The sequence below is a fragment of the Drosophila santomea genome, chromosome 2L, assembly GCF_016746245.2.
Source record: "Drosophila santomea strain STO CAGO 1482 chromosome 2L, Prin_Dsan_1.1, whole genome shotgun sequence".
Taxonomy (NCBI): Eukaryota; Metazoa; Arthropoda; class Insecta; order Diptera; family Drosophilidae; genus Drosophila; species Drosophila santomea.
Window position 1 is genome coordinate 16,222,578 of NC_053016.2, and position 20,617 is coordinate 16,243,194.

Below are 20,617 nucleotides of genomic sequence, written 5' to 3' on the forward strand. Positions count from 1 at the left end.
TAAAAGTTAAGCGATTCTATAGTATAATTAATACTTTTTAAGAGTCGAAGTTTTTTTTGTAATCTTAATTTTATCCACTTCTAGCAGTAAAGGCGAAGGAATTAAAAGCGAAGCTTAAAGTGAACTAATATTTAATAGTATTGCAGAACAAGGTTAATATGCCATAAAATATTTATATTCTTGATCAGGACAGCTAGCGGAGTCAATATGGTCATGTCCGTATGCCTGTCCGTATGAGCGCTGAGATCTCCTGATCTTTGAAAGCTAGAAGAAAGTTGAGATAGTGACGCCAACGCTGTGCAAGTTTGTTTCAGAACATTGCCACGTCCACTGTGACGCCCACAATTTTGAAAAGAATATTTGACTGTCCAATTTTTATCGATATACCACTAGAATAGTGAAATTTCTCGCTCCCACCCCCACTAGCTAAGTAAAAGGTATATGATAGTCTAGGAACTCGACTATAGCGTTCTCTTTTGTTTTTTTTTATATCTACATAGACCATGTGGTTTCGGTACAAGCCTGCAATTTTTCCATACTAAAAGCTTTCTTAGAATCTTGAGTTTTGCACAATTTTTCGCATTGGAGTCATCATAAAACCACTTTGCCTTTAAGTATATCAAGTTTATAAGAAATTTCACAAATCTCAGTACCATCTTTCCGCACTAAAGAAGGCTTTGTGGAATCTTCTGGAAGCTAGATGTAAACAAAACTTCCCAAAACTTTCCATTATTGCAGCCAATTGAGTGCGAAGGGAGCTCGAATTACTATTTGTTGATCAATCAATGCAGTGGGGCGGTCCGCTTACACTGCAGATCAAGAAGGTTCTATGACGAATTGCTCCGCTGGAGCAATCAGCAGACCAGGCACATGCTGCAGTGGGCGTCTCGTTTCCCTCAGATGCAACTCTATCGCCGGCTCAAGTCTGACACGTAGTTCAAGAAAAAACAACAGCGAAAAAGTACGCGGTATCAGTACGTATCCATTTCCTGCTGGGGGGAGACACCCTTTGGACGAAATGTTTGCACTTGTATCAAATAAATTTATTTTGTGTAAAGCGACCTTGAACCTAAGTAGCAAATACTTTAAGTATTCGAATATCTTAAAAAGGGGTGCAATGATACATTGATATCAAATAAAGGCTAATATTTTACACTGGTGCTTAGGTGCTATACGATAACATTTTTTTGGATAATCAAATTTTAAAGAATGGTTTGGTTGCTTTCGAACTTGAAATATAGATACTGGTGGGTACTGTATACGACTAACATTATGTACATTAATGTAAATTTGACTAAAAAGTAACTAAATCACGGTGATCACAATCTGATAAGCACAAACCTTTTGCAAATAGAAACAAAGAAAAAAAAGTGCGATAATGCAAATGGAATCTAAGGAGTATGCACTTATTTCTAATACTGAACTAGTTGTCCAAAAACTCCCACTCGCTGGAGGTGTTTGAGTCACTGGTGGCCGGCGTTTCCTTGCACAGTGGATCGCCAGCTCTCCTAAAGTCGGGTAGGAAACTGGTGTACTCCTCCTCTTCCCTATTCTCTTCCAACTTCAGCGTCGGCTTCGGTTGGCTTAGGACAAACTTCAGAGGAGCCATTTTACGCTTGGAGACGTCAAATGACCGTATCCCGTCCACGGGCTCACCGACATGATAATCATCTGCTGGGTTGGCCGGGCTTTTCTTTGAACTTGTTTGGACACTGGCCTCCTCCAGGTGCGTGGGGTAGCACCTGATCAGCGGATCGCTTAGTTGGGGAGTCCGCAGCTGGACAGCATGGAGCTCCTCCTCGGACAACGGGGCCAGATGCACCTCGGGCAGATCCAGCTCGGCGGCCAGTGTCTTGGCCTTTTCTGCGACGGTCTTCTGCAAGGTGGTGGGACTGAGCGCATCGGGCAGATGCTGAAGGTAGGCTGCTTTCATGTCCAATGGTGAGGCCAGACCATTGCTATGGGAAACAATGTTAGTATCGAATAAGAAGGGTACAAATATGAGTTACTTACTTCTCCATTTGGCAGTAGCTGGCCTCCATTAAAGTAGCGGCATTGGTAAGCGGCAGCCGAAGCTCATGGGTTTCATGGCCAATCTCAACAATTCCCGAACCACTGACCTCCGGCGGCTTGCCCACGGATGTCTTGCGGGTGGTGTGAACAATGGACTGCTCAAAGTCCATTTCTCCAATGCGGCGGAAGATTTCCAAGCGGCGATTTTGTTGAGCCAGTGGCGACTCCACAGCTATTTCAATGGGCACATTCAGGTTCAGTTGTTCCACAGGTAACAGCTCGAAACACTCCTCTGCGTTCTGAAGCACGGGATCTGCCTGAAGCTCGATCGGCGACTCCAGTCGCGATTGGTGCGAGCCTAGAACCGGAACTGGAGGCGGCATCAGGGGATTGAAGATGACTTTGGCCGTCTTGTTTGGTGGTTCTGGCAAAGGAGCTAAACGCAGCAATGTGCGATCTCCCTCCAGCACGAAGATTTCTTTGCCAAAGACGCAAAAATCAAGGATCTTCCGGAATCCTCGCGCAACGGCTTCCACTTTAAGTCGATCCAAGTTGAGTATGTACAGGGTGGCATCATCGTGTGTTACCAGTAGTGAGTCGTGCCCATCGTACAGGAATAGCTGCCGGAAGTTGCTGCTGGCCACGTAGCCCACATTGCCATCCCATAGTCCAGCAGGCCTGCTGGAAGATGTGGATGCAGTCGTGTTGTGGGTTGTGGACGGCTCACTGCGCTGCTTGGGGTTTAGAATAGGTATTTCCCAGGTGGGACTGCGCAGAACGGCATCTCTGAAAAGCACTGTTTTGGACACGTTTCCTGCAGCGTCTGCCACCCAGAAGCGCAGGCCAGGACGTCCGCAGACTAGTTGCGGCTTGTTTGATTCTTGTTTCTTCAGAAAAATTGCCCCACAGTCGATGAGCTGTTTGCGATCCTTCTTTCCCACCTGGGTGATGTTCCACTGCGAGGTGTGGACGTCTAGCTGGCATACGATGCAACGGTAAAGGGTGGCCACCAGTAGGTGGCTCTGCTGCACGCTAAGCTGCACGATCTCGTACGCTTCGCTTAGAATCTCCACCGACTTGCTAAGGTGCTGTGTTCAACGGTCACAATAAGTAATTGCATGATTTTAAAATATATACGATTGGTTCTTACCGCCTGGTAATCAAACTCCGTAAGCACCACCACTCCCTGGCGATCTCCGGTGTAGAGCTTCATCCCGTTTTTGGACCACTCGCAGCAGCTCACCACGCACTTGTGCAGATCCCGGATAGTGTACCGCTCTATGGGCCGACTCTTGGTGCAAGGAGCCACCAAGTCGAGGTCTTGTGGGAGCTCCTTCTGTATCTGGAAGATGCTCACCTGCCCGTTGACGCACCCAGCCGCAACCATATACTCCACGGAGTTGACAACCCTAACGCATGTAATCCGAGTGGCCACCTAGAAGGGGACGGGGACTTTGAGTTAATGGGGAAATCACACGCACGCCGGGGGAACGAGAATGAGTCATCACATACCTCCGCCTTCAGCTTCTGCATCTTGCCCGTGTGGCGATTGTACCAGAACACGATGCCCGCGTCGCTGCCCATGGCCAGGAACTCCTCGGTGGCGTCCACACAGGTCAGGTTGAGATTCGCCGGAAAGAATCCGCGCTGCAGACGCGCCGGAATCCGATCAATGACCTCCGTTAGCGGCGCCCACTCCCTGATGGAGCACAACTCCTTGCTGCTGGCCATGTCCTTGCTGGGGAAATTGCGTCTCAGGACGGGGATTCCGGGATTTCGCAGTTCACTCCTTTTATCGGTGATTCCTTTTTGCTCCGGCTCAACACAACAATCAACAAAACCGAGCTGCTGGCATCTGGCAACGCCCGCTAGATATATAAAAGCAGGCAGCTCTGTTGGGCGGGTCATTTGAAAACATTAAAATATTAACACATTGAATACATTGCCCGCAGAAAGGTAAAAAATAACGCATATAAATTTAATTTAGTTTAATTCAAATGTCTATATCTAACGCCTAACTAAAATTTTATATCCGGCTCATTGGTTAGATGATTACCCTAAATATTATAAATAGGTTGACCAAGCTAGCTTAACGGATTTTTAAATTTACCGCCAAACGTTCTGTTCTTTCAAAATCGGAGCACCTGGCAGCCCTAAAAATCAGCTGTTGCTGGCGGGATCAATTTAGGGAGTGTATTGTTAATTGTTTTTGTTTTACTTGGAAGTTGAAACTAACTAGGATGAGAAAGTACCAGCAGCTGTTGCTGCTGCTCATCTCCTGCATTAGCGTGGGCATACTGCTGATGTACAAAACCGAGAACAATCGCCTCAAGTACGTGATCAAGTACGTGAACTTCTTCGGACGCAACGATGCTGCTGTTCTCCGGCGCCTGGAGAACGGCACCAAGGAGTACGGAGCACAGGCGCTGTGGCGCCCTCTGCCCGTGTGGCAGGTGATCGGGGACTCCTTTCATGCCTACTCCGCCTTCTGGATGCGCAACGAACTGGTGGCCGGCGGAGAAGCACACGTCCTAGTTGTCGGCAAAAAGGGAGCAGTGGTGGACTTCCGTTGCAGCCTAGACCTTCTAGGCGGACGCAATGTGCAGGGAAAGTTTCGTTTTCAGAGGGACTCTATTGAGAGCCTGGTGGATGACAAGTCTTCCAACTTCACCAGTTATCACTTCTTTTGTCAGGTGAGCCGAGATTTCGGCCAGCCCGTTAGTGTCTCCTTCACGGACATAACAACCACCAGGAGTCCAGTGAAGCTGCGTCTGCGAAACCTTAAGCCAGCGAGCAAAAAGACCGACGCCAAGGCAGTAGGTGTAGCGCCCCGCTTACCGGCCACCATTTGCGTGGATCTAGTTGGCTTCAACATGACCTCCAAGTTCGCACGGACTGAAAGTGCTTTGCTGCAATTCTTCCTATTTCACCAGGCCATGGGAATTCAGCATTTTTTGGTCTACAACTACGACGAACTGCCTGAGGAAGTGATTCATCTGTTGGAGCGCAGCAACATCCACCTCTACGGGTTGCCGTTTAATTTTCCATTCCAGCAGACCAACGGCACACGTTCAAGGATCCATCAATTATTACTTTCGGACTGCCTGCTGCGGAATGTGAACCACGCCTGTTTCACCCTCCTGCTCCGCCCCAACGAGCTCTTCTTTCCCAACTGCAAATTCTCTGGGGATCTGCCGAAAGGATCGCTCCAGCAGCAGCTACGACACTTCTCGTCTGAAATCACGCGCTTTGAACTGGCAACCATGTCAGTGTGCTTCGATGACCGGAAGAAACTTCTGCCCGACAACGTTCAGTACGACCCGGAGCGAAGATCTGAGTTCAAAACATTGCTGAATCGCCTGGAGCTGCCGCCGGCGCAGATCTTGGCCAGTACATCCGATGTGGAACTTTCGTTATCAACCGGATTCGTGCACCGCTATGTGGACTGCGACCACATTGGCAGCGATGGCCTGCACGACTGGCGAAACGCAGTGCGCGAGGACTTTATGGACCACATCAACGTGCTCCGCAACGAGGTGGAGCTACTCATCTAGCAACGTATGTTAGGGTTGAGATTTATATGTAGTTTTGAGAGATTACTTGACTGCCATAAAGTGAATACAAGTAAGCAAACGAATTTGGTATATTATATATATCGTAGACAATTATAGACATCGGATCGGCCCGAATAGGTTTCTCGACTTCACCAAATCCAGTTTTATTTCATAGGTTGTTGCTCCCATCGCTGGGAGCTCATATACGCGTACTTGACTTATAGTTACTTGAGGCGCTGCATAAGAGCTGCGTTCTTGAGGCCAGCCTTCTCGATGGTGGAATTGTCGTCGCTCAGCTCGCGAGTGGGGAAAGAGGACACCAGGATAAAATTACTAGTTGAGTACTGAGGGCGTGCCCTGAGAATTGAAAATTACTTAAGTTAATCACTTCAATTGATCTTTAATAAAATAAGTGACTTACGTTTGTATAAAGCGACGTATGTCGGAGACGGTATGCGAAAGATTAAACTGCGCAGCTAGACGCGAACCGTCTGCCAGACGAATCTGCAGCGTAGTGGACGGTGCATCGGAATTTAAGTTAATGGCATCACGAGCACTGGCCTCTTGGTTGGCTGCCTCGCAGGGCGACAATGCCACTGGAACTGTTGGTGCTTCCGTCACCACGTTGGCCACGGGACTGCCCAGCTTCTGTCCCGATCCCTTGAATGTCTGCGGAGCTGGATGGCGTTTAAAGTCCTCGTGTCGGTGGTCCTCTACATCCACATTGACCATGCGGCCCATTTCCAGTAGCTCTTGCGGAATTTCTCTGGAATAGAGTACATTTTATTATTGGGTTTGAGTACATAGCTTTATAAAGCTTATTAATAAGCATTAATATCATAAAAATACTTGAATGCAAAGAACAATTAAAATTAACTTGTTTTGGGATATGTGCATTCCCTGCTCTTCGTTACCATATTAACAATAGGAATGAGTGCCACTTACCCGCGCATGACAGTCTCTAGGAATTCCTTGTTCTGCGGATCGTCATAGTGACGCAACTCACCGCCATCGATGGAGAAGCCCTGGCTCCAGAGCTTTAGCACCACCACCGGCTTGCTTTCGCTGGTCGGAGCTGGTTTATTGGTGCCCACAGCCGTATGATCATTATCGGTCATGCCCAGCCTCATGCCCTGCCCCCAGACGGCTCCACCAGATCCTCCGCTGGCACTGCCGCTGCTGGTGGAGGGTCCCACCTCTGCGATGTTTTGCTCCTGCGCAGAACGCATCATGTCGGTGAGCTGCTCCCGGAAGTTCTTGCGCTTGGGCGGGCCCAGGACTTGTTGACCAGAGCGATCCGAGCCGCCGGCATAGAAGGCCTGCTGGTCATCGTCGCTAGATGACTCTTTCGACATGTCGCTAAGGGTGGCGAATCTGGATAGGAAATTGGAAGTTAATTGTGGAACTTGTGAACTTTGCAGCTTTTATCGCTCACTTTGGCTTGGCCTTGGACGCAGCCGGTGCAATGTCCACCGAAGCTGACGAAGAAGCGGAGGCTGCGGCCGCATTTTTGGTGGCCCCAGCAGCAGATGCCGATGCACTTGCTCCACTGCTCGAAGTCGGCTTTGGTTTTGGGTTGTCTGCGTGGCCGACCGACGGCACCGGAACTGGCAAGTCCGCCTGGGTGCTCCAGTAGTTGCCCAGGGCATGCTGGAGTCGCAAAATTTTCACACAATTTTTGGATGCATTAGTACTTTTTGCATTTGCTGCATCATTGTTGACGCCGGTTGGGCGAAAGCTCACCTCGATGTCCCAGTCGCAGCTGGACAGGTAGAACCTGGCCACATTCTCATCGGTTCCGGTGATCTCTATGAATTGTGCAATCAAATCGCCGCGCGCGGCCATTTTACCCGTGTTTTTAATATATTTTCAGCAGCAAATGATTGACAAAAAATCGCACACCAGTGTGACCACGAGACGTTAGCTGTGCTTGGCAGTGTGTACCCACGTCGAAAATGTTTAAAGCTGGCAACAGTGTTGGTAAACAAGCATTTTCTGTCAGCGCTGGTCACACCATTTCTCACAATTCAAATTCAAAAATCAAGTGCTCATTTTTGACTGTTTATTTGTCGTACATTACATTACAGCATTCACATTTTTATTAAATAGCAACTAAATAACAATAACTATATGTATAACGAAGTATCCAAAGCTTCACATCACCCACCGATATGCGTATAAAAAGAAAAAAGTTGCTGGCCCCTTAATCAGTTGAGCTTTTCTGAAAGTACAAAATTGCAGGCGTATGTCAACGTCTTTACAATATAATTTAATTTTATACAAAATGCTCCCATTATAACACCAGATGACCCTGTTTCAGTTAGGTGAGTTGTCTGAATGTGCAATGAAGTTAGTAAGTGCATGCCCAAGCATCTTGTGCTACGCCTAAACATTTATTGCACACAATTTCAATAATAATTGGTTGGGTTCCTCAGGCGCAGGCTCACAAAGCTTCGTCTTCCCTCATAGTTTTTACTTCGACAGCAACTTGCCCTGCAATTGTCGACAAACGGCGGGTAATGTGTATTTTAGGAGTGATGCGTGGAGAGTGATGTTGTGTGTCGTGTGTTTCCCAATGTCGTGGATGCATGGAAGAAATTCGTATTTTATTGGGCACAACGGAGTGAGAGCAGCCGGCTTGCTATACCTTCCTTACCTGTAGGTAGTAGTTGGCCAGCACCGTCAATCCGACTCCCAGTCCGATGGCCAGCACGTGGCTCAGATGCAGGTTGGGCAGCGGACGGCGCTTGCGCAGCAGGAAGGAGAGCAGCGATCCCTTGCGGTCCGAGTACGGTGGGTAGCGAGCTCTGCAGGAGGATACAAGCATAAATTACTCAAATTCTTTGAGTAACAACCCCGGATTACTTACGATGCCAACTTCTCGCCAAACGCGGATAAATCCTTGCCCAGGCAAGACTTTTTGTGTGTGAAGGTCTCGAAGCCGTATTTTCCGTGATAGCTGCCCATGCCACTCATGCCAACGCCTCCGAAAGGCAGCACATCAACTGCGAAACAGGGGAATAATAAATTAAACTCGCCAACCACCGAGAATATTTTGTTATTTGCAAAATATGGTTAATGAGTTAGCACAAGATCATTCACTTTTGCAAATAACAAGCCAACCCGTTTGATTGTAAAAGCAATATTAACTTAAGGCTAAACAACACCCTGTATTATTTTCTACAGCTATCACCAGCAATGTTAAAATAAAATTAATATTAAGAGGGTATTCATTTTACCAAGCTTTTAAGTGGTAAACAAATATTTTCAAAGCCAATAATACATATGCATGTACATGTGAATTCCAATAGTCCGACAAATTAAAATTTAAAACAACGTATAAGTAATTGAGCGCTCGAAAGCTTTGGTTTTACGTATTCAGCTGTGTTTATCCGGATTCTCGCTGTGGTCAAGTGCCTAGAATCCCTGGAATTTGCATTTCAAATCGGATTGCTAAAGTGCACTAAGGCTGCTACTTAAGATTCGTGTAAATAGGGTTTAACTTCGAATTCGGGTGGGTGCGTTACAAAGGAATTATTGCGATGTCTGACTAAATCTAAATATATACATTACAATAGCGAAATACCTCCACAGTGCATTATGGTTTCGTTGCTGCAGAATCCGCCGCTAGTGGTGTTGCTCCTGAACTCCTTAACTAGCTTATTCGAGTTGGAGAACACGTAAATTACAAGTGGCTTTTCTCTAGTTACGGGGAGGGGGGAGAACGGATAATAGATTAAGTACGACATAGCTGAAGTTCCTCGGCCATCGTTGAGGGCTTCAAAAGAACAAAGACATATAGGAGCATTTGCAGATCTGTGCGATACAATTTCGAACTTCTAAGATACAGCTTCAACCAAAAGATACGCAAACAGATCTGCAAACATCAATGACATATACATATACAAATGCATGAGCAATGACTAGTGTGGGAGGTGTAGCTACTTAAATCCACTAGACTGGAGATCTTAGATCATCTACCATATGCAGCTGTACAGGAATAATTAGAATCACCGTCACCAAACAAGGCTTTATAAATTACGGGTGTGCAGAGCACTTAGCAAGCTATCAGAAACAGGTTCAGCCGGGGCAATTAGAGAACGGGAGATTGGGAGAAACCAAAACCAAACCGTAGGGGAGTAGAGGAGTAGAGGAGTAGAGAAGCAAGCAACAGAGACTACACGCCGAGTGGCCGCATTTTTTATCATAATCCACATCCATTAGCATCTCGATTGGAGCGACTTTAGGGTTGACTGGGTGACTCTCTTACCGGCATAATGCATTATCGTGTCGTTCACGCACAGTCCGCCCGACTGGGTGCCGTTTATGAACAGATTCTGAACCTCTGTTTCCGATGTGAAAATATACAGGACAAGTGGACTCTCTCTAAGAGAAAAACATTGCGAATCGGACATTGTAGGTTGTTTCAGGTTGTTTTCGTGTGTAAATGGTGAGTAAATGGTATGGGGGCAACGACAAAGAGCTTCGCTTGGGCCACAAACTGGCATACCTGGCATTGATGAACTTGATGGCGTCGTAGGCACTCTCCACGTTGAAGATGGGCAAGATAGGACCGAAGATCTCCTCCTCCATGATGGGGTCGCTCTCCTTCACGTCCACCAAGATGGTGGGGTCGATGTAACGCTCGCTGGCATCGTAGTTACCACCAACGGCCACGCGGCCAGACTTCATCAGGCCAAGAAGGCGCCTAAAAATAGAAAACGCCATTTACACCAACATTTCACTGTTGAATGATGCAAGACACCCACTGGAAGTTGTTGGCGTTGATCACGCGGCTAAGATCGGGACTGCTTTGGATATTTTCGCCGTACCACTCCTTCAGCACGTCCTTGGCCTCCGCGATGAACTTCTCCTGCACCTCCTTGGAGCAGAGGATGTAGTCCGGAGCGATGCAAGTCTGTCCACAGTTAATCAGCTTGCCCCACAGGATGCGCTTGACCGCAGTGCGCAGCTCCACCGATTTGTCAATGTAGCAGGGGCTGAAAGCAAAACATCCGGCCAGTTAGTTAGCTCCGATTAGTGGGAACCAAAGCGAGCTCACCTTTTGCCACCCAGCTCCAAGGTGGTGGGGGTCAAGTGCTTGTTGGCCGCAGCGTGGATGATCTTGCCTACGCGCGTGGAGCCCGTGTAGAAGATGTAGTCGAAACGCTGGTTAAGCAGCTCCGCGGTTTCGCTGGGGCCACCGCAGACAACTGGATAGCAATCCTGGAGGAGGAAATGATCAAGAATATATATACTTTATACTATATAGCTAACATTAAACATCTTGTGATCGTTTAAAACCAATTTAAAAACCCCCCGACCCAAAATATTTCTGTTCCATTCATTTTGGTCACATCTAGGGTTTCAACAAATTCTCAACTTAAAGCGAGCGAATATTTTAGAATTTTGCGGAAACAGGTTAATGTGCGACCCCAGTTTATGTCGAAACGATGCGGTGCTTGAAGCTCAGCTGATTTCATCAGATGATTCAGAAGGAAGACTCACATTATCCAAATATTTTGGAATGACATCGGCAATGAACTTGGCGCAGTTAGCAGCAATCTCGCTGGGCTTGATCACCACACAGTTTCCGGCGGCGATGGCGGAAGCCACGGGCACCAGCAGCAGCTGCAGTGGGTAATTCCAGGCGCCGATCACAAGGACAACTCCGAAGGGGTCATTGTAGATCTGCACGTCGTCCATTAGGTTCACAAACGACTTGGAGGGCTAGCAAGGATGCCAAAAAGTCAAGCATTTAAGAGATATTGCATAGAAATGTATGGGCAGTGGCTCACCTTTTCCGACTGCACCCACTCGTCGAGGTGGAATAGGATGTGCTTGATGTCGTTCTTCATAAACTCGGTCTCCACGATGAGACTCTCCTGCTTGGGACGCCGCAGATCCGCCTCCAAGGCGCTGATGATCTCGTTCTCGTGCTCCTCATAGCAACGCAGCAGATTCTCCAGCTGCTTGCGTCTGAAAAAGAGCGGAAAACAAAGTCCGAAAAATGAGAATTAATTAATGAACAAATGATGATGATGATGATGGGACAAGTTCCGCGGTAGGAGCGCGAAACAAAGACCAAAACAAAATCAATACTAATCACAATGCACGAGAGGCGCTTGGGGAAGGTCAATGCTAGCTATACGGCCGGTTATAAGACGCTCTACGATTCTGATGCTCCAACTGCCATGACTCAGCTCCAGCTCCAACTCTATCTTGCATCTCTATCTCCGGGGGATTAGAACCGTGCAAACCGGCTTGACTGCCCGCTGCGGTGCTCTACTTTAACCTCAACCACTGATCCTATGCTATGCCATGCCAGCTGGAGGAGGAGGAGGTGATCGAGCGAGTCAAGGTGATCCGCAGCTACAGGTGAACAGCCCCCCGGGGTGCACTTGCAATTCAATTGAATTATTTTATTTGCTCATGACAAGCAATAAAATAATGCCATAAGCGGACAGACGATCGCCGATTGCCGATCGCCGTGAATATAAATAAAGCAATTAGCCGGGCGGGGTTCAATATAGTGTCTCGATTTCCAACTACAGGGCAGCTTGCCTATGACCTAAATCTGCGAGACATAAAACCATCCATACCTCACGACGGAAATTAACCTTTTGAACGCCTGACTACACTAATTTATAGTATAAAGCTTGACCACAGGGATCTTGGAATAAAAAGTGCTTTTATTTCATTACTTTCCTTTTTATCGCGCTGATTTAGCAGAGTCAATGGACTTTTAAAAACAAGTAAGTATGGACTAGCATTCCCGTTCTACAATTATTACGTTGTATAAATGGGTTTCTAAATGGGTTTAGTAATAGCTTATGGAAATTGTGTCGAGAATTGACGCTTTGAGTGGATCCTCTCATTTAATAACTTTCTTATAAACTTGAAATGATTTATTAATTTTCGCTGGTTCGGGGTATGGAGGCTTAACTGTGTTTGCACGTATAAAATGTATTTAAATATAAGCAGAGAGCACAAGTCGCCGGAGGCGAAGACAGCGATAGAACGTGTTCGTTTGTCCGGATCTATTTGAAAGATCATGGAACCAAACCAATAGCAGTTAGCAGTTAGCAGCCAGCAGCCTTGGGCTGAGATTCTTCCGCACTTCCGTTTCACACTTCGCACTCAAGAAACCGCGATCTCGGCGGGTATATCGCCTGTTTTCAGTCGGTTTCTGTTCCTATTTCCCTCGGCCTCTTTTGTACATTAACATAGCCATAAACGAGTATGAGTCTGCTGTTTGAGTTTGAGTTTGAGTTTGTGGACATTGGCGGATGACTGCTGGTTGGTTGGGACGTGAAAATGGCAATTATTCCGGTTACATGTTACAATTCCGTCCGCCGCCGCCGTCTGATTGCATTCAAAGTACAAGCACTTGGCGGAGTCAAAGTTCCGCCGCGGGCTCATTAATGCATATCGAAACGGAATACAACTAGACTTTAGCATCTGTGCTCTGCTATCTGTAGTTCTTATCACGGCGGCGTGAAAAGCTCGAGGGCGTGTGGCTCAAAGGCCAAAGCTTCCATTCCATTGCGTGTGAAAGTCGGTGGGATCGGATTAAGATCTCCGCATTTCGTTGGCCCAAATGGAATAATAACCATGAAAAATGATTATGCCCCTGAGCCGAGATTGTATGTACAGATGTAGTTCGGTGACTGCCCTGCCGCAATGGCATTGTAATGGCTCCCAGTCATAAAAGTAAGCAAAGGTACAGTGGCCAGCGGATTGGGAAATCACTTCGCATATGAGCAATGTTTTATCTGTAATTTTAAGTTTAAGACATCCTACCTCCTAACCGTATGTAAAAATATACATATATACAAATATTTAAAAAGGTTGCCAATTGTGTATTGTGGCTAAAAAGTATAAAAATATACCCTTCAAGTTTAAATTCAATTCAAATGATGCGGTAAAAGCAATCCAAATTCATATCGAAGCAGAGAACCAGAGATGGAAATGAAATCAAATAAATGTCCAATTAAACAAAACTACGCATCTAGTTAAATGGATAAATAAATTAAAATCACAAATCAATGATATTCAAAACAAAAGTCGAATAAATGAAGATATTATGATGACAACTAAAGTTTTTAAATAACTTCCAAGGCGCTCTTTATTCCAGCTGTAACTTCCAGTTGGAAGTTAGCCCGCTTACACTTTCCAGATTCTCCGAACCAACGGCTACTGTAACTAGTGAAACACATAACAAAATCTCCACCAAAGCGGCACTTTCAACGCAATCCGTTGCCCAAGTTGCCCAAGCCGAAGCCGAGGAGCCTTTGCGAAAATTAACTGACGAAAAACCGAATAACTACCGAAATATAAGTAGACTCACCGAAAGTTGACGTTCCTGGTCTTTCCACTGGAAAAGGCGAGGCGGGCGCGTTGCAATGTCTGATTGTGGTTGTTGTTGTCGTTGGCCATCGCAATTGGAGTTTCCAGTCCGTCCAACGGAGTTACAGTGGTTGTAGTGTTTGTAGTTGTTCGTAGGAGGCAGTTGGGATTTCACATACGCAATAGCAACATGCAACACGCATACAGACGGGAGGATAACGACGAAGCGGCGAAACAAAAATTCAAATAAAAATCAAATCAAACTAAAAAAAGGCGCTTAATGTTCGTTACGTGCACGGAGCTCATCTGTGTACGTTCATACATTTAATAACATACATATGTGTATGTGTCAGTTAAAGTTAATAATCGTTACACATCTTTTTTTCTCTCGCCTGCAGTAAATTGCCTAATTGAACACTCACATCGTCGAAATTGGCCATTCTGTCGGATTCGGATTGGAGTTCGGGTTGTTGTTGCCTTTCCGGTTGTGATGTGAAGATCCCAATTGGACTTTCGATTTCTGGTTCTGGTTCTGCGTTTCAGGAGAAAGGGAACGGGGCGTGAGCGGGAGGCAAGAGAAATGTAAACAACACTGACACTCTTTCACTTTTGTTCTCATATACCGTTATTTCTCGTCCGTCTTCTGTTTGTTGTTAAAATTATATGTACTTTTCGGTAACGTCAACTGGCAGAAACAAGAGTCAGACGCATGAAGTTCACGCGCTTCGCCAACCGTTCACCGCGACAACAAGACTTGTATATTTCGAGATTTTGGATCGGATCTGGATGCGAAATTCACTGCTCACTGCCAGTGTGACCGCGCCTTGGTTTGACTTTGATGCTAAAAAGTGCCAAAGGGTGCTTAAGAAAAGAAAAGCTAAAGCCTTAAATTTCGCGATGATAAAACAGGTTTAAGGGCTTCATGGTCATAGCTAAGCAGTCACAACCTATTTGCTGAAAGATTTTGGTTTTCGTATTATTTGGTAAGCGTTCAAATTGGTAAGATAATCTTGGTTCATGTCGCGGCTAATCCAGTGCTGGCTAATGTCGTTCGGCCTGTAACTTTCCATACAGGGAAATTTAAACTATGCAAACACGTAACAGTTTTTCAAACAAGACTATGACTCCTTCCGATCGCTAAAAAACCAATTGACGAAAGCAACTGGTTGTTCATTTAATAGCGCAACTTAATTGCCCCATAAACCAGCAAATCCAGTCTTTGCCCAGAAATTAGCTGGCTTACCGAAAACACTTTTTAAATTCGCAAAATAAAATTAATCTCTCCGAGAACAGAACACACCTTTTCAACGCAAATGCCGGCCGACACTGAGTGTGTTATTACTCCACGAACTGAACATATACTCGACTAGGGGCGCTGGCATTCATTATCAGACCTGAATGCATGTGTATTTCGTTCAGAATGTACATACGCTATATACAAACTGATACGGACACTGGATTTCGACTGGGGGGAAAGTCAAGCGTGTCGCTCCGATAACGAATCAGTATGTTTTGGACTCGGTTAGCACAAGTTCAGAGCATTCTGAGCGAAACTCCAGCCTAATCTGCTATTATCAATGCTAACATTATTAGTTCGACTAGTACTTTCCCGACTTTGAACGGAATACATTTGTTTATATATCGCACTTCTTTCTTTTCCGATGATAGTGCTTAGTAACGGTGACTCCGATTAAACTATTGGCTTATAACAATGATTGCGGTTAAACAATATAAGAAAGAGTCATCATGATGTGGACTAAATGCGTCGCACGATTTGTTTCTATTAGCTATAAAATTATGTTACATCCAGTCCTAGAAAAGTTCTCACGCCTATTAGGATTATTGGATTTCGCGATAATACATTTTTTTCTAACCTCGTGTTGACTATGGTTTTCTTCAAAAACCGAATAATTCCTGTACCAGTTTTAAACTGTTTTAGAAAAACTGCTGCTTCCATTTCATAGAAATTGTATGCAAAGTATCACTTCGACTTACCTATATTAATGACGGTTGTTATCGGCCGATCTGCTCCTGTTTTAACGGAAACTATAAAATCGAGCTTGTCAAAAAATTAGACTTTTATTAGCTTACCGTTTAATGGAACTCCATTGACCTCCGGATGAGGTTTAATCGCATTGTCAAACATTATCGTGCGTTTTGTGATGTTTTTGCTTTCAAATTTTCACGTTTTATGTCTCGAAATCTGCTACGATTCCCATGAAAAGTAGGTGGCAAATTTAAACTGGATAGTGGCCACTCTTCAAACTAGGGGTTTCGCTATTCAAACTTACATATATAAACAAACCAAATTGGTAAAAGGCTTTATAAATCAATGTCAACTTGTCAAGTTGTCCTCGTGGGAAAAACAATTAAATAACCAACTGGCGAAATTGTTCACAAATATCACATTGACTTCCACAAGTAACTTGGTTTAGGTGCAAAAATATTGAAACATTTTAGCCTTAAAATTAATTATTACAATAGTAGTTCAATATTTCCAGTACCCATATTAAAGTATTTATTTTTGGTGGTAATTATACCCGTTACTCGTAGAGTAAAAGGGTGTACTAGATTTGTTGAAAAGTAACAGGTAAAGGGACCATATAAAGTATATATACATATATATATTCTTGTAAGGATCAATAGCCGAGTCGTTCTGGCCAAATTCGTCTGTCCGTTTGAACGCCTCAATCTAAGGAACTATAAAAGCTAGGTTCCAAAGCAAGCTTGTTTCCAAATGTTGCTACGCCCACTTTAACGCACATTTGGAAAATGTTTCAATATTTTTTAATTTTATTAGTCTTGTAAATTTATATAGATAGGCAACAAAAACTGAAACGCCCACAAACCAATTTGCGTTTTTGTTTTCATTTCATTATTGCTTTTCATTTTCTATCGATATCTCAGAAATCTTAAAATTTCTCGTTCACACTTTCCACCAGCTCGGTAACGGGTATCTGTTAGTCGGGGAACTCTACTATACCGTTCTCTCTTTTTTTTTGGTTACCGTATTGTTTTTGGTCCAACTATTCACTATCAAACGAACATTAGTTTCCAAAAATACGTATTAAAGAAATTAAAATATTATCTTTTCAATTAAATCATTTATTCTTGGTAGAATATAGATTTCATTAAGTCAAAATTATTACTGAATTTCCAACTTTATACGGATTAAATTTTTAAAAAATTCTTAGGAACCACAAAAAAAGGATATCTTCTAGTCGTGACAGTTGACGCAATCTCCTCATTAAAAATAAAAGTGTTACTGTTTATTAACACTTATTTCTGTATTTGCTTTATGTTTTATATAATTCAAGCTTTAATTAGTTGCATATAGAGATTTTAATGCTTCTCATATCAATCATCAAAAACGATTTTATTTTTTTATGTATCGACTAATAGTAGATAATGCGCTTTGATTGAGCTAAAGTCCAGTTTGCACCCAAATGCACCAGCACTCCATAATAAGTAATCAAGTAATCAGTTTCAAGTTCATCCATGCAAATATGGCTGTTGGCCAACACACTCGATGATTCAATATGAATTGAATTGATTAGCACAGAGGATCACGTTTCTGTATGACAACATATTCACATGGCAGTTATCATGTAACTGGCTTCGGTTCAGTTTGGGTTTGGGTTTTCAGACCCAGTTTCACTTTCATTCCAGCATCTGGGCCGGCTAATTGTCAACGCGGGTTGGCTAATCGCATGTGTAGATTAAATAACCACTATCCGTTACTTTGGTTTGAATCAAAGCAAATCTTTACGCGATAACGCCCGAAAGCCAACTGATTTCAGCGGCGGGGCACTGCGAAGTGGCCACTGGCTGTTGACCACCTCCGCGGTTGGGTATCTGGAGGCGGAAAGCCGGACCGATGCACTCGACCACACTTCGGGTGGGGCGGCTTACAGCGATTCGGGTTGCTTTAATTACACATGGACACTCTGTGCTGGTCTAATTTGTATGCGTAGCCCGCCGCTCGAAAAAAGAAGCTAGCAAACAGCTCGGAATTCAAAAGCGTATTGAACACGCACCGGTCACTCGGATTTGGATTCAGGTGGACTCTCGGATTCACCAGACGCCAGCGCGCTCGAAACACGTCTAAGCCCTGCTAACCGCTCCAAGTTGGCCCGTACCCTAGTCGTCGCCGCTTTTCCAGTTTCAGTTTTCTTTGCGGTCTTGATTACACACACTGTTTCTCGAATCTCGAATCTCGAATTTTGATTTGAATTTCTTAATGGGGGTCTTCGGCACTAATCACAGGTCGCAGATGCACACGCATTCCCGGCCCAAAGTCACCAGATAATGGTGATGGATGCCAGCCACCTCTCTACTAATCCGTATGGCGATACAGTCCGGCTTCTGTAGATCGAACCCGACTTCTAAGATATTTGTCACATTGCAAAAGAGTGGCTCAAATTGGAAAAACTGGAACCACCAACAGCCAATTTAAAAACTGGGCCTGCAAAAATCTGTTTTCCTCAAATTAAGTGCACATTTTTGATACCAGTAGTAGTAGCTCATGGCAACTTATTGGGCTTGTCAACTGGTCTGGATGGGGGTTTTTTTAAAATAAAAGTTAAAATGTAAGCAAAGATTTTTTAAATGATATTAAGACGAAAATAAAAGGATACATGTGCCATCAGAAGATATAACTACTGACCATGAATGGTGATTGAAATGCACGTACTTTTTAGTTAAGATTTGGTCACAGACCTGCCTGTCTGTTCTTTTAAGAGAGTATAGCCTGTGTCCGACGCCTTAGCCAATTAGGAATAGGGTACGCCGGGCTAAAGATCGTCCGGTAAACAATAAACTGTTTGCTTTTCAGGTGTTTGTTATTTTGAGCAGCTGTTTGGGCCAGAAGCCAGCAAGTGAAGTGTTCGCAAATAAATAACCGGTTATTGAAAGGTATAGTATTTACTTGCATCGAATCACATCGGACAGCTTCGCACCCTGACCATGAAATCCGGACGAACCCTCAGTGCCAGTCGGCGTCTGCTGGAGATCGAGAGTTAAGACCCATTAAACAGATCGCGTGGGGCGCGTATACTCGTAGTCCAGTAAACCTGTCAATTGGCGTAATCGGCGGCGTATCAGTCTGGATTCTATTGTGGTAATTACCAGTTCTCGCCACTGAAATTAGCTGGTAATGGATGTGGACTTTGGCTCATTTTGCCCAACTTTACAGCCAGCAAACGATTGTAAAAGTGATTTCGAATGGTGCTGTTTGCACAAAAAGCTACCGCAATTGTAGTCACGCAATAGATGCGATTCCAAATAATACGAGTATTCCACATTTTTCAGTTGGCTTCGCCGCTGCTTTGCAAAGTCTTATTATGTCCAGAGTACTTAGCGATTCCTTTTGTCATTCTAATGGTCTCTCGGCACTTTTTCGACAATACCCAAAACCCATTTGCGTCGTATGTGCCTCTATGGAGATGGAAGTGCGGCCTTGACCCAGGTTCCGGGTGTACGTGACGGCATCACCCATTAAACCAGACAGTTAAAGATGCTGGCATCTGAAAGATACATAAGTGCATCCAATATACCGCCTTCTTTTTGCATCAGCAAACAACGCAGATTTTCGCTTTGTATAACTAAGATTTCTTGTTCAAAATTAATCATTCTAGAAACGAACTCGGATTCATCAAGTTAATATTTATATAAACCACATCATATTTCAATTAAATTTGGTGCCCCAACTAAACATTAAATTGACTCTACAAAATATAAAAGGAATATAGTGATTACATGCCAAAGTTGTCAATCAATCCACACGTATTCCCATACAACTATTAGATAGTTAAACGATCGCACTTGTGAGCAATCTGTATCTATGCTCAGAGTTCTTCGAGCTTCACCCGAAAGATACAGTAGCCTATCTTTAGGCGTTCGCTGTGGAACTCAAGTTCTCAAGTTCCAACAGATAGAGAGATAGAGAAAAGGCAGCAGTTTCCACAATTATTAGTGTATAATTTATTATTAAATATGTTATAAAATTTGTTTATCGTATAAAATATACTCTTACTCTTGTCTCGTCAAGTCCACACCTATGTATGCTTGTATATATATATTTGGGTATATAAATATGTATGTGTATGCATGTATATAGAAAAGTGGCGGACCACGCAGCACCAGGTGGAGTGGAGCCCGTGGTCCGCGCTTGTTTCCCTTTTCCTCGCTTTCCACTACTAGACAATTACAATTTTAAACTGCAACTCGTTATTGAATCTGTCGCTTGATTTGGTAGATCTCTCCTTACACTTCGATTTATCGCCGTATTTTGACTTATTATATATGCTTACTTGTGGGTGTACCTAGTACCCGCACGCCCCTACATATGAATATGTCTATGTACGCTGATGCTGAATGCAGAATGCAGAATGCTGAGTGGGTGAAAATGGGTGTGCCAAACGCGATCTCGCCCATCTATCGAGAGCAAATCATACTTGAAGATTTAGAGGGCGGGGGAAGGGGATCTTGGTAATTTTATAATTTGGTAATTTGGTAGTCGTTTGCCCTAGGTATATGTACGTACCATGTATAGTATGCGGGGTTAGGCTAGCCTATTTTAAGTAACTATGTATGTATGCGACTATGCTTGTAAGTGTGATTAGTATGCTGGCTATTTCGATGAATCCTTCGCTAGAATATGAATATATGAATACATGCAGTACTTGCTATGCGAAACCAGT

The 20,617-nt window shown here is 44.3% G+C and overlaps 4 protein-coding genes and 1 long non-coding RNA gene across 14 annotated transcripts; 2 read left to right on the plus strand and 3 right to left on the minus strand.

The window, feature by feature from the left end:
* Positions 1–904: 904 nt before the first annotated feature.
* Positions 905–3,863, minus strand: LOC120448060 (WD repeat-containing protein CG11141). Its single transcript, XM_039629820.1, has 4 exons — positions 3,526–3,863; positions 3,164–3,448; positions 2,014–3,101; positions 905–1,958 (listed from the first exon to the last, which is right to left on the minus strand). The coding sequence occupies exons 1-4, from the start codon at positions 3,742–3,744 to the stop codon at positions 1,424–1,426; spliced, it is 2,127 nt and encodes a 708-aa protein (XP_039485754.1). The 5' UTR covers positions 3,745–3,863; the 3' UTR covers positions 905–1,423.
* Positions 3,864–4,158: 295 nt separating this feature from the next.
* On the plus strand, positions 4,159–5,569 carry LOC120454809. Its single transcript, XM_039640305.2, has one exon. It carries the CDS (start codon positions 4,254–4,256, stop codon positions 5,565–5,567), a length of 1,314 nt encoding a protein of 437 aa, XP_039496239.1. The 5' UTR covers positions 4,159–4,253; the 3' UTR covers positions 5,568–5,569.
* A 63-nt stretch (positions 5,570–5,632) lies between these two features.
* LOC120454858 (NSFL1 cofactor p47) lies at positions 5,633–7,503 on the minus strand. The gene is made up of 5 exons (XM_039640441.2): positions 7,311–7,503; positions 7,003–7,217; positions 6,513–6,941; positions 5,989–6,333; positions 5,633–5,924 (listed from the first exon to the last, which is right to left on the minus strand). The coding sequence occupies exons 1-5, from the start codon at positions 7,410–7,412 to the stop codon at positions 5,792–5,794; spliced, it is 1,224 nt and encodes a 407-aa protein (XP_039496375.1). The 5' UTR covers positions 7,413–7,503; the 3' UTR covers positions 5,633–5,791.
* A 112-nt stretch (positions 7,504–7,615) lies between these two features.
* Positions 7,616–16,099, minus strand: LOC120454278 (aldehyde dehydrogenase, dimeric NADP-preferring). 10 transcript variants are annotated; one of them, XM_039639825.2, is made up of 13 exons: positions 16,008–16,088; positions 15,912–15,947; positions 14,339–14,448; positions 13,918–13,976; positions 11,366–11,546; positions 11,076–11,297; positions 10,630–10,793; positions 10,337–10,567; positions 10,078–10,275; positions 9,838–9,953; positions 8,437–8,572; positions 8,224–8,374; positions 7,616–7,788 (listed from the first exon to the last, which is right to left on the minus strand). In XM_039639825.2, the coding sequence occupies exons 1-13, from the start codon at positions 16,060–16,062 to the stop codon at positions 7,771–7,773; spliced, it is 1,677 nt and encodes a 558-aa protein (XP_039495759.1). In that variant the 5' UTR covers positions 16,063–16,088; the 3' UTR covers positions 7,616–7,770. The 10 variants fall into 10 exon arrangements, with proteins under 10 accessions (XP_039495759.1, XP_039495838.1, XP_039495503.1 ...); XM_039639904.2 differs by lacking the exon at positions 9,838–9,953 and adding an exon at positions 9,154–9,269 and having other exon boundaries at positions 16,008–16,077; XM_039639569.2 differs by lacking the exon at positions 7,616–7,788 and adding an exon at positions 7,940–8,060 and having other exon boundaries at positions 8,215–8,374; positions 16,008–16,099.
* LOC120454890 lies at positions 13,983–14,601 on the plus strand. Its single transcript, XR_005616690.1, has 2 exons — positions 13,983–14,226; positions 14,315–14,601. It is a non-coding gene; the product is annotated as an uncharacterized LOC120454890 (long non-coding RNA).
* Positions 16,100–20,617: the final 4,518 nt, after the last annotated feature.

Coding starts and splice junctions, on each gene's coding strand:
- LOC120454809 (XM_039640305.2), top strand. CDS start 4,254: ATGAGAAAGTACCAGCAGCTGTTGCTGCTGCTCATCTCCTGCATTAGC.
- LOC120448060 (XM_039629820.1), bottom strand. CDS start 3,744: ATGGCCAGCAGCAAGGAGTTGTGCTCCATCAGGGAGTGGGCGCCGCTA. Junction 3,449..3,525: donor TGCAGAAGCTGAAGGCGGAG/GTATGTGATGAC, acceptor GTCCCCTTCTAG/GTGGCCACTCGGATTACATG. Junction 1,959..2,013: donor AGCTACTGCCAAATGGAGAA/GTAAGTAACTCA, acceptor TGTTTCCCATAG/CAATGGTCTGGCCTCACCAT.
- LOC120454278 (XM_039639569.2), bottom strand. CDS start 16,062: ATGTTTGACAATGCGATTAAACCTCATCCGGAGGTCAATGGAGTTCCA. Junction 14,449..15,911: donor AACAACCGTCATTAATATAG/GTAAGTCGAAGT, acceptor CCTGAAACGCAG/AACCAGAACCAGAAATCGAA. Junction 8,375..8,436: donor TTTGGCGAGAAGTTGGCATC/GTAAGTAATCCG, acceptor ATCCTCCTGCAG/AGCTCGCTACCCACCGTACT.
- LOC120454858 (XM_039640441.2), bottom strand. CDS start 7,412: ATGGCCGCGCGCGGCGATTTGATTGCACAATTCATAGAGATCACCGGA. Junction 7,218..7,310: donor GCTGCGACTGGGACATCGAG/GTGAGCTTTCGC, acceptor TTGCGACTCCAG/CATGCCCTGGGCAACTACTG. Junction 6,942..7,002: donor GCGTCCAAGGCCAAGCCAAA/GTGAGCGATAAA, acceptor TTTCCTATCCAG/ATTCGCCACCCTTAGCGACA.